Source organism: Gymnogyps californianus, chromosome 2 (assembly GCF_018139145.2).
Source record: "Gymnogyps californianus isolate 813 chromosome 2, ASM1813914v2, whole genome shotgun sequence".
In the NCBI taxonomy this organism is placed as follows: Eukaryota; Metazoa; Chordata; class Aves; order Accipitriformes; family Cathartidae; genus Gymnogyps; species Gymnogyps californianus.
This window is the reverse complement of record NC_059472.1, coordinates 79,220,163-79,233,123: the sequence shown is the minus strand read 5'-3', so window position 1 is coordinate 79,233,123 and position 12,961 is coordinate 79,220,163. Positions and strand designations below refer to the sequence as shown.

The 12,961-nt window shown below is 44.8% G+C and overlaps 1 protein-coding gene across 1 annotated transcript in view; it reads right to left on the bottom strand.

The window, feature by feature from the left end:
- The window catches only part of ANKRD33B (ankyrin repeat domain 33B), a 48,208-nt gene extending 36,379 nt beyond the window's left edge, over positions 1-11,829 (bottom strand). Inside the window, exon 1 of the mRNA XM_050892187.1 lies at positions 11,404-11,829. Coding sequence (XP_050748144.1) covers positions 11,404-11,829 — 426 coding nt within the window. The remainder of the gene's footprint in view (positions 1-11,403) is intronic.
- Between the last annotated feature and the right edge of the window lie 1,132 nt (positions 11,830-12,961).

The window sequence follows — 12,961 nt, the reverse complement described above, 5'->3', positions numbered from 1 at the left end:
CAATGGCTTACATGTAAGCCCACCTCTCCGGTAGTAATAGAGACAAAACTTCACCGAGGGCCCAGTTCTGAGCTGTGGTCGCTGCTGGCAGCGTCTCTCATCGTCAGCGGTCGGTCTGTCTACACACAGGCTGTCCCAAAGATTGGGCCTCATGTACTAAGAGGCAAAGAGGCAAAAGACCAAAAAAAAAAAACCCACACATATGTAAGAATGTATTACAGGATCAGGCTCAAAATGTTATACATCCGAAACGTGTAAAGCAACAAAAGCCCAACTGTGAGTCATTCCCGTTTTGCATCAGCTTGCTTTCAAATTGCTCCCTGTGGATTTTAACAGACATAATAGAAAATAATAGAATTGAAAAACGGGAACTATTTCCACATTGTGGGTTTTTCCCACAGTGGATATAATTTGAATTGCTAATTCACTGCCAGATGTGCCACTACAGACTCTGTGACAACCATCCTCTTCCTACGGTACTTAATTATTTCTTATTGTGACACACTGGGTATGCTACAGGATTATATTTAGCCCAGGTTGGAGGGGTTTCGTTTTTGTTTTTAATGAAAGAATCCTTAGAAATGCGTAAATTCAAGCCTATGTGGCATAACATTTTAAATAATTTAAAAGGGTAACCTTCTGAGAGTAACTTTATTTATGAAAACATTAAAGGTGAACTCCTGTCTCCAATAAAGCCCATGGGAGTTCTTGATTGCTTTCACATCCTCCAGAGATTTTCTTTTCTATTTAAAAAATCTACCAGCAGTTTTTAGTAAGTGGCTTTTGTTCAACTATACTTCAGTCACAAAAGTTAAACCTAAATCCACAGAGCAATGACAGGCAATATAGGAAGAATATGCAGAAAAATCATTAGCAGGCAATATACTTTTTATGTCAATTGCTAAAATACTACCCAGAACAGAATGACTTGTATAAACAAAGTATGAGAATTGGAAAAGGTACCAAAATTAATGACAAAACCACTAATTTGGGAAAAAATGGAGCATCATATTAGCTATGTTATCCTACCTGAAAGCTATCTCATCATATCTGAAATAAGTACACAGCATTTGCAAATAGGTATTATACCAATTTTAGTATTAGTGTAGTTAATGATTTCAAAAACCATAACACAGCAGGAAATATCACCAGTCCTTTCAAATGATGCTAGTTTGGGCGCTTTGAATTGAAAAGCCTAAAAAAAAATGGCGAATTAGGAGAACCCCTTGGGACTCCAAGAAAACCCAGGCCAAGTGGACGCTGTTGGTCCACTCCAGAGAGGCTAACTCTGGGTAGGGTGGACATGCTGTCATGCCAGAGATGGTTTCCTCTGGCAATGCACACACAGCCGGTGCTCATCTAGTGAGCTCTTCTGCAAGTAAAAGGCTGCTGACGCTTTCCAAATCAATCTTCATTTCAAAATTAACAGTGAATTTTAGTTAGTGATGATATATCACTTTTCTTTAGAAGAAGAAAAACGTGGTTTAATGAAATGTAATTTAAAATAAATCTGATGCACATTAGGCTCATCTGGCATGAAGCAACCAACACCTGTAAAGTCATACAAGAGTTACTACTCAGTCTCACTGTCATTCTCCTCTGTGAAGATGAAATACTACTAACACATAATAGTATTACGATAAACCATGAGATTTTTGTTGGGTCTCTGTTACACAGTAATTTTTACCAAAATGTATAACAGGGATTTGTTTTTTTTATCTTTCAGTCTATATCTTCTTGAGCAGTAGAACAGATTTTGAACGCAACAGTACCTGCTGAAATGTCTGGATAGATCCAAATAGATCTTTTGGTTACTTCTACTCCTTGTTCAACATTTGTTAGTATTTATTTTCATGGTTTATATTATTCCCAAGCACGCACACAAGACCATGCGACTAAAATTAATATGACGACGAGTGGTTCTTGTGGCACATGCAAAAGTGAACCTATCTCAAAAGCCTTTTTGAAATGTCCCCTGAAACCCAGCAACAAACCTGACTGAGTGAAAAACAAGCAAGTCTCACATGTCTGAAAAGGGCACTACCCAACGAGGGGCTGAGCGTCCCCATCCCTGCCTTTCCACCTGGCAGCTCTGACTCTGGTCCTCCAGGAGCCACAGCCCCCATCACCACTTCCAGCGCTAGCAGGACAAAAGCACATGAAGGGAACTCAAAGTTAAGCTCTTGATGATGCTGAAAGATATGGCACTGGGGACCTGCTGTCCCTTGCAGCTGGCACCTGAATCCATCATTCCTGTGGCACTTCTCAGCAGACAGCTCTGAGCCCAGTGCCTGAGATGGGACCATTTATTCTTTTGTCCTCAGAGACCCTGCCTCAAGACCTAAAGCCTTGACAGATGAGGTACCAGACATTGACTTACTGGTTCTTAGCTTGGAGCTGAAGAATTTGGGAATTTGGGGGCTTTTGGACCTGCTTCCTTTCCCACTGTACTTGAAGCCCGGTAGCTCCTACAAGCTACTGAAACTCAACAGGGCCCAGTTTTTCAGAGCAATCAGGTGCTTCTTAGCAGTGCCATCTCTTTCAACTTCCATTTTCTTCCTGAGAAACAATATTGGCATGCACTTTGTTTCAGGTCAGGCATGAGGCCTGAAAAGTGATTTCTACACAGAATAGTATCCTAATTCAAGGAGCACTCCTTACCCAAAGATCTGAAACACTCCTGAGGCCAAGCACTTGTGCTACCTTAGGTTCATGGAGAAGTGCTACTGGAAACTGCATTTTTTTTTTCTGTAGGTTAGAAATCTTAGCTCTTGAGGAGGGGAAGGTAGAAGAACAACAGCCCAGTCAGGTATCAGTAGAGCTGCTGGGATCAAAACAATGCAGGGGTTCTCCACATAGTCACACATTCTTTATATATGTCACTGGACACTGAAACTGGTTGAACAGCTCAAAAATGAATGCCTGAATACCACCACAAAACAGCAAGGAGCTACAGCTTGGTTTAGTTTTGGTCTTATCATATCCTCTTTAAAACAAAGACAAAATCTGCTAATGAATATGGATACAGCATGGAAAACCTAGAGCAGCGAGAAGAGCAACTGAAGGTTTTCATGATTGTGAACCTCTGTGTAGTTTTGTACTAATGGAAGATGCCCTCTACTTCTTAATTTCTGATTCTGAATTTGCAACAGCCATGCTGCCCACATCCCAGATGTGGGGTCTCTAAAATTGCCCCTTTTAAACTTATTCATACCCAAAATAGTTTTTAAGCTCCAAGTTTTGTGTTTGGTTTCTGCTTAGGGGTGAATTGTAAATACAGCCGAAACCCAAGCACCCGTCCCTTCAAAGAACTTCCTGCCTTCTTCCTCTCTGGGAAGAAGGAGTGAACACCTCTGACAGGTTTCAGGCCACACAAACTCTGTCACAGATGTGATTATACTCTGGAAAGAAGCAGCATGCTCGGCTCTACCTCTGAGGACTCTCAGTCCAAAGCCAGGCCAGCTGGAGCACCCCTCAATAACCACTGAGCCACACGGGAGCGAGCTGAGAACAGCCCACTTCTCTGAGGCCACTCTGAAGCCACCAAGCAGTGTTGATCAGCAGTTACTTCATCAGTCCCTTACAGTAAGGAGAATTCCCAGATCTTTTTTGAGACGTCCAGTTTTAAGGCACCTTCGACACTACCAATGCTCTGTGCAAGATACCATTGTATGGAGCTGAAAAGCCAGAACCACAACGCTTACATTTAGAGCAATAGTAGGGAGGCAAAGCAGAACCAGGAAGAAATGATAAAAAATTGCTTACTTACTGCTATAAGAAGATATAGGATTGCTGCAATAGACAGAAAAAAGGAAAAATAACCTTCTTTTTCATGTCCCAGGATGTTTCTAGAGTTTTCTTATCCTGTATCAGGCTGCGGTTAAAAACCCAAGTCTTCTGCATGGGAGACTTCAGTCTCACCATAAGCAATAAGGAGAGCAATGTCACTTTCTTCTTCCATCACCTTTATTGCAGGATTTAAACCCAACTTTTCTGAAGACAATTGTTCTTCATGGACTTTTCTGAAGCTCCTTTCTCCCTCGTAAGTTCTTTTAGACCTACTCTTTTTTGCAGCTTCAGCATCAAAAATTGCAAAACTTCTGTCTGAAGTTGCCTAGATATCTACAATGCCTATGCATTACTTCCAAATAACCTTTTTAAACTACCAAGCTACAAGAACCCCAAATTTATGTAGATCTTGAATTTCTGTCTCAATAAAAATTCAGGGAAAGGATCTTAGGAACATTTAAGGGAGAAAATTAGTGACAATATTCCTTCTTGAGTAATTCCTCCACAAGAATATAGATTTGCATTTCCTAATGGGATAAAGGAATTAGCAGTGTCACATTGTGCACTGTGAAATAAACCTCAGAGATTCTCCTGGAAGAATGCAGTAAGGCATCTTGAGGTCACATTTCTTACCTGTGTTACAGACACATTCTGTTAAAGACACCATTATAGATCTGTCATAATTATTGATGACAGATGTCCCAGACAATCAGTCTTGTTAGACTATCATTAGATTTTAAATGCAGCTATATTTTATTACATCTGGAGTCAACCTGTGCTCAGCTGGGTAACCAGGATCATTGCTGCATCTCTGAGGAGCTCTGCAAGTCCAAATACTTGATTTAAGATACTAACATGAAACACTGCTTAAACTAGAACAAAAGATTGCGATGACCTTTACTTCTGGGCTACTGTCAGGCTAAAAACTTCCCTCCTGTTCCATACACTTTGCATTAAGCAATTTGTCAAAATTCTTCAAGGAAACTGCTCTTCATCTGGTTTCTCTAAAAGCTGCATTACTTGAAACTAGATTAAACTTGTACAACTTTCTCATATTTATGAGGTCTTCAAATCTGTATCTACCAATTTCCGTAAGAGTTACATCTGTTTAGCTAATGCTGCTTTTGACACTAAGTACAAATTACATCTTACTACCTGTCAACTGCATGGAGGAGGCAGCAGGTCTGGTCATGCATTTCCAGTGGTCTACTGAAGACCTGCATTTCCATTCTTTATGTCTAAGCACTCTCATAGTCCTTATTAATTGTTCTCTTTATTCCATAGAAATCATGTTCTGTGCATATACTTCTTCTTCAGTTATTTTAAAGGATATGTTCTTGTGCCAGATTTACAAAGGCATTACTCACCTAACACTTCAGACGAATGCAGACAAGGGCAGGCAGACAGCTAACCTGCCCACACTCTTCTGACAACGCCTCCGAGTGCCTATCTGTATCAATCTGGTCCATGCTCTGGTTAGCTCACCGAATTCCCTCTTAGCAAACTGTCTTCATATTTTCCATGCTCTATCTACTCCTTTCTGATGGCTTTCCTTGAATTATAATTACAGCATTTGAAAGGCTCCCAATTTGTTTTGAGCAGCTTCTGTATTTTGACATCTACTTTTCCTTGCCTTGCCTTGCTCACTCCCTTCCTTTTTAAACACATACGTATTTCCAGGGACTTTTTTAAGTACATTTGGGTATTTCTGTACTTTTTTGAAGGATTTAAATTGGATTACTTTTGTCCTTAGGGTCTTTTTAAAACTATTTCCACCCTAAAAAATTCCCTTTCATGGTTTAGTGTCATGATGTTAAGTTTCAATACAATCCTTCCCATGAGAATACCTTGTATGAGAGAATATGAGGGAACTGAAACTGCCTATGAAAATATGAAAAAAGTTCCCAGCACTGTAGCAGATGACATTCTTCAAATCCTTTTTCTGACATGGGATGACTTACACTATGTACCATGACAACTGAAAAGCAGTATGTGACAGGGAGATCTTTATCCCTCACCACAAAATGCTGCACTCATTTTTTATTTTTACAAGTTAGCATTGTGAAGATCACAAAAATAATAAAAACAGGTTAATGGAGTGTTACACAAGCTCTGACACTTCTTGTGATACATGACTTTCTAGAAAAGCATTATCCAGCACAATGTTCCCTCACCCGGGAAGTGGGAACCGAACCACTGGCTCCCTGTCCTTCTCAGCCAGTCACAATTTTAGGAGCACAGCCCTTCGGCAAAGACAAATTCAGGTGTCAACTCCATGGAGGATTCACTGTGCATCTCTCTGTGAAAAACTCTGAAGGGTAATGCTCCCTAAACTAGTTGAGTTGCCTGACGCAGTCTCGCTGTGGCAGTACGAAGCCTGCGGGCTGCTTTGCCTTGCTGGGAAGCAGTCTGCAGCATAGCGCAGGGAGACCAGTACGACATGTCTGCTGCCTCCAACGCCTTCACAGGTCCAATAAGGAGACTGGGTGAGCGTTGCTGTTCCGAAACGTCCTTTTACAGCCAGCAACACGCAAACAAACCTAGGTTGCATTTAGAGAAACGTCTCCACTCAATTCAGGGGGTCGCCCTCTGATGCTCTCCGACACAGCATGTCCACTTCAGGAGGTACGCATGGTGCCCAAATGAGGAGTCTCATGTGCCCAGTCTCTGCAAACTCTCTCAAAAGTCAGCAGAGGAAGGCTCCTTGGCAGGGGGCGAGGGGACAGCAGTTAGAGCATGAGCATAACATAGATGCCTGAATCACCCTCTGGAGAAACCCACTGCTCTCTGCTGAGGAGAGAAGGAGAGCAGGGAAACCATCTTCCTAATTCATGCACTACACCATGGTGTGAACCACCCCTCAGGAAACTTCTCTCCTGCTCCTACTTCTCTGGGCTTACTTCCACAGTTGACACAACCCTATGTTCTCACAAGCTTTTCAAGTAGGTTTCTAGCCGGGACATTGCTACTTTATTTCTGTTTATTCAGTAACAGCAACTTCCAGTCTTTTGATGCATCGTTGTCCCTCCCCAGGTAATTCTTCATATGTTTTTTCTAGTAAGCAACGTAAGAGGGGAAATCAAAAGAAATTTAGATCAAGGAGAACAACAATAGCCTTCAAAACTCTGTTTTCTTCCTCCGGTAGAAAAAGGAGAGGAAAAAAGGCAAGCAAATCCAGGCCTGCTTCGTGACATTGCTGCAGAACTACGCATCTCAAAGAACTTACTCGAGAGCAGTACTGATCAACAGCATCTTGTGTAAAGCATTAACGGGAAAAGTTAACTGTGCTCATATATGGATTTAGGAATATTTTCTGAAAGGAGGAGAAGGAGCTTACAAGCCGAGCCACATAGATTATTTTGTCTTCACACCTTTTAAGCGGGCAAAATGAAGATCACAAATGTACGATCTCCACTATATAATGGTCTACTTACAACAATAAACTGTTCAATTGCAAATTGGTTCCTAGCTATCTATGGAACCAGATGAAAGATTCATTGAACAATGACATAAAAAATGAAAAGCTGAAAAAGACTACAATGGAATATTTTCGCATATGTATCAACTCTAAAATACAGAGTTACAGAATACCTACTAATACAGACAACCACATGGATGGTTAATACAAAACCTTTCTTCGGATGAGCTGCAGTGATTATTTTCAATCTGGCATGAGAATGTTCTTTGCCTTCTTTTCTCTCTCTCCCTCCCATCCCTTATCGCCTTCTCTATTGTCATGGCAAATTTCTAAATTTGCTTTCATTCTGCGGTTAGGTAACACCAGATTTTGAAACTCTGTCTTTCTTAGTATATATAATTCTGGTCTCCAGGCAAGATTTAATATGAAGTGGTGTTAAACTTATGAGATGCAAATATCTGAAATTCTGGAAATGTGGCTAGTAAGGAGGCAAAACCACTCCCCACAGCACGTGGAGAAAAGCAGCGTCATTTTCCAGATCACACTCCGGTCTCAGCCAGATCAGAAAATTTCACCGGAGTGACAATTTTATTTTCTTATATATATTCACGAATCCCTCTTTATTTCCAGCATGAGGCAGGTAAATACATCAACATTAATGAATGAAAGGCTGCCCTGCATGATCTACAATTAGTATATTATATGCCGTCACAGTTGTTTTCCAAATATTTCAGTATTAGATTTGGCAAGGAGAGGAAATGAGCAGTACCAAGCCAGTCTTCTGGGACCCCATATACAGACAGTAGTGCAACAGAAGATGCAGGGATCAACCCTTGGGGATCCTATGCAGGCAATGATATATAAACTGTTGTTGTCTCGACAGTAATGAAAACGAGACAGGGAAGGTACTGGTCTTCAGGCTACATGCGGTGACTAATAAATCGGATGTTGTGGAGTCTGATTTACTGCAGGAAGGTGAATGTAATGAAAACCTGTGCCTGGTGGGAGGTTCTGCAGCTCACGAACAGAGCATGGGAAAAATACGCTTCTGCAGAAACCCCACCAAAAGCCACTATCCAGCCTTGGCAAATTGACTCAAAAGAGAGAATTGATGTATATTGATAAAAAGGATGGAGGAATATAAGTAAGATTACCTCTGGATCTTAGCGTTTTCGGAAATAATTCCTTCTGAATCTTAAATTTATACATTTACACTTTAGGGACGACATAAAAATTTAAAAACAAAGCAATGGCAAAACTCCAGGTGTTTGTGCCCAAATTCATTTAAAGAATTTAACCATTAGGAAGTTTCATGTCATGTTTTGTGAGTTGAGTTTCATTACTTTCAGAATCAAAATATGATACTGTCTTACTACCATAACGTGTTACATGCTTTGTCTATTTTGAAAAAACCTGATTTTTAAATTGTGAAAATGAAACTGTACTGTACATACTTAACAGAGGTTATCAGATCAGGATTGTGAAAATAGTTAATATGCTCAGTTGGACAGCCCTCCCTTCACCATCCCGCTTCTCAAAAAGCAAGTTATTCTTCTTTCTCTCTCCTGCCTCACAGAAAAGAAGCAAAAACTTAGAAGAAACAAAAGTTCAGCTTATTTGTTCACAGTGTGTTTAAAAAAAAAAAAAAAGCTTTCCAGTAAATGCATGCAAGATAGCATTGTAAACATTATTCTGGAGAAAGAGGATGCTGAAAGCCAACAGTACAAGTTTCAGCAGCTGAAAAAATTTCACTAGCACAAGTGGTGGACGTAATTCGTTCAGTTACTTTTGGGCAGTAAAATTAAGTTTTGTTTATGGATAATGTCCAATGACTTTATATGATGTGCAAATTCAAGAGCTACAAAAATTCCACAGAAAGGACGATAAAAGACCTGAGCGAAACTTCCCTTTTGTCAGGTAAAGTTCTCTGAAAAAGGTGGTTTTCCTTTGCAAAATAATGTGAATTTGCCCTGATGTCCCCTGCGGGGATGTCAGGACTGCAATCACACCTGACATTCCAGCTTCCCAGCAGAAAGGTTTCTTCCATCCCATTCACATCTGTCTGGAAACGATAGACTGTCCTGCTCCGTACCGCTGTGATTAGGACACTTCTGTGAGGGAGGCAGAGAGAGAAACTGACCTCATGTCTCCCACATCATTCATGAGGCTTCCAGAAGCTGCTGAATTCTAGAACTACTTTTACTTTGTTTTCATAAAAAATGCAGAAAACAGAATTTGATGTCAAAGTTTAATTTCAGGTCAAATGGAATATTTGCTTAAGTAGAGAAAACACTTTTTTTTTTTAAAAACAAGTATGAACAAATAAAAGGAACTTTCAGTTTGGACTCAAGCTACAATTTTGTTTCTTTTCTGGGAAGCTGGAGAGATAAAGAAGAGTAACTTGCTTTTTGGGAAGTGGGATGGTGAAGGGAAGGCTGTCCAACCCTGTCCAACCCCAAATTCACTGTTTTCACAACCCTGATCTGATCACCTCTGCAGAAGGAGCTACTGTAGGGTGAGGGCTGATGCCTAGGCTGAACTTTTTCATACCCCTTGACTCGGGACTCCAGCCCTGAGATGGAGGATGCCTGCAGCTTCACAGCCAGCTGCATACCCTCTGCTGGGTGGCAAGGCCACCCTTTCAGAAAGGACAGCCGTGGGGCACTTGGTCTTTTATGCCACATGTACGGTGGGGCCAAACCTCCCCCACCATCACACACTTGAGATGCACTGAATCAATGGGGCTCAGCAGAGGCGAGTGTCCACACAATGTCGGGGCTGCATTTGGGCTCCAGCTCAGGCCTAGACCTCATACACAGGACAGACATATCTGTAGGATCTTCAAAATCTCCTGTAATGTACGTTTGGATCTCACATCTTATCGACTAAGAGTATAACTACATCATATGTTGGCCTGGGCAGAAAAGTTGATGTAAAACATTTCTACCCTGTGCTGCTCATTCCCACCCCCATGCCATAGGTTGCTGCCCCTTCAGATGTGTTGTTAATACAATTTTTTATATTTGTATCTTTTGCGGAAATTGACAGTAAATCAGATCACCAAAAATCAGTATTAAAAACAATCGTTTGGGGTGGAAGTAAAGATATTTGTAGGAAAAATCCTACAAGTACATACATCTAAGACACAAGAAAAGCCCCTCTCCAAACAGCAGCAAACCCAAATTATTGCATTATTTTCGATGTAAAGACCACTTATGTTGCCCGAATATGAACGTCACTTGCCCAATGAAAATAATGCAGGCTTTCTTTCAAAACGTTCCTGTCACAGACTAATCACAAAAATTTTTTTGAGATTGTCTATGCAAACTACAAGTAAAAATTTCTTAGTTTTAATATAAATTGTAGTAATAGTAGTGAGAGGAGTTGCTGTTGCTAATCTTCAATATTGTTGCTCAAACATCCCAGTTACACATGACCCAGGAAGTGTTTCCCAAGTTTTCACCTTCTGATTTAGTGAAGTACACTTCTGTCCCTGCAATTAACAAAGTAACAGGCAAAAACTGAACCACAAGCCTTGTACTGACACAAAACCCGAAAACAGTTCACCAGCAACAAAACAAATACCCGGAGAACTCTGAAAAGTCTGATTCTAGCACAGGAACACCCCGAGCCCTGCTTGGCATTCTAGGAACCGGGAGCAAGCTTACATTTTTGGGGGAGCTAAAGAAAAAAAAAAAGAAAAAGGAAAACACAAACTTTGACCAGTTGTTCAAACTCTCAAGGTGAAAGGCGTGAAGTACTGCAGGGGATGGACTGCCCAGCAGAGAGGAAGGTCTAGCCCTGCTGAACGCAACCGTTACTAGTGATGCCACTCTCTCCCCCAATAAACTGCGGGAAAACAAGACCCAACTCAGAACTGACGGCGGGAAAACTGGAATCTCAACCTTTCTCTCTTCCCGTAAACCGGACCTTTCCTTTGCCAAAGACGGAAAGTCACGTCTAGCAGGGCGAAGCTTCGCGCCCTTCTCCCGTCCCCGCTGCGCCGGGTCCTGTCCCCCACGGGACTGCAGACCAGCGCCCCTTCAAACGAAAGCAGCGTCACCCGACCCACGCACGCCTGCCCCCGCCCTCCCCCTCGGCTCTGCTCCACGGGGGTGGCGCGACAGCGGAGATGCTCTCCCCTCCGCGGGGATGCCCGCGGCTCCCGGGGGCACGGCGCGGCGCGGGATGCTCACCCGGCGGTTGCGGTCGGTCTCCCGCACCTCCTCCTCCTCGGGGCCTTGGCGGATGAGCGCCTTGAGCACGACGGCGTTGTTGGTGCAGCAGGCTCGGAAGAGGTTGAGCGGCTCGGGGCTGTCTCGCCCCCCCGACTCCAGGGACCAGCGGTCCTCCTCGTCCTCCAGCCCACCCGGCGGGTAGAAGGAGTCGTCCGAGGCGATGCTGCAGGTGTCGGGCAGCTCGGAGTAGTCCTCGTACTCCTCGTAGTCCTCTTCCTCCTCCTCCTCATCTTCCTCCTCGTCCAGCCCCTCGGCGGCAGCCCCCGCCGCCCCCTCCTCGGGGCTGCTTTCCGCCTCGGCGCTGGGCATCTCCGCCGCCGCCGCCGGCGCGGGGCAGACCCGCTCCCCGGCCAGCTGCTCCCCGTCCCCCGACAGCAGCACCATGGTGGCCCCGGGGCCGGGACGCGGGAGCTCCCCTCCGCCCCGAGCGGCGCCCGGCCCCGCGGGCAGCAGCGGCTCCGCCGGGCCGCCCTCGCCCGCCGGCCGCGGGGCGCTGCCCGGGGCGGGGGGCTCACGGCGGCCGGCGCCCCCGGCAGCCCCCGCCCGCTCGGCCGGGAGCTGCCGCTCTTCCCCGTGCCAACCCGCGGCGGGCAAGCGATCCCTCTGCCCCCCCTCACGCAAGTTTCAGGCCCCTCCCGCGGGTCGCCCTGCAGCAGCCCGGCGGCCGGCCGCCCCCGGGCCGGGGCATGCTGCCGCTTGGGGTTTCCCCGGGGGCCGGTCCGGGCCCGCTTACCGCCGCCGGCCCGGCAGAGCGGCGGCTGCGGTAAGCGGGGAGAGGCTGCCGGCAGGCAGGGCAGGTCTGGGGAGAGGAGGCAGTTAGCAAACTCCTGGCCCGTACGTAATCCGCTCAGCATCTCTTTGAGAAGATTGGGGCTCCGGCTTAGCGCGCTGACATCAGGGGCGCGGTGTAAGAGCGGTTTGCGGGGGGAGCGGGCAGCTGCCGCGGCGGCTCCTTACGCGCCGCGCAACCCGAGTTGCGAATTGCTGACAGGTGGGGAACCTGAATCTCCAGAGCACCCCCCCGACTCCTCAGCCGGCCTGCTGGGCCGCCGTGCCTCTCAGGCAAGCGGCGTGCTTGGCAGCTCGGCGGTGGTCCCTCTTCCGTGCAAAGAGATCGCCCGCCGCAAGCCCACCCGCGGGTGGGAGAGGCAGGGGGAGCGGGGCCGGCGGTACCCGGGGCAGGTGAGGCAGAGGCTGCCGCTAGTCCTTCAGCACGAATTGTGCGGTCCCGAAAGCCGTGATCACAGCCATGTACGCGAAACTTTTCAGGAATACAGCTAGCCTGTGTAGAATTCATCTTTTGAAATAAATATTGAAACTGAGGAAAACGATTATACAGAATTTCTGTGCTTTGAAGGAGAGCTTTAAAGCAAGTAATTCATTAAATCACATAACACAGATCTGACAGTTTATCAACTGTAGGCACGTCAGGCACATACTTTTTATGGAAGGCATTTGGAGATTAGTTGAGAGGAATAATGCATGTATAAATTGAGCTCCCGCTTTGTCACAGCTC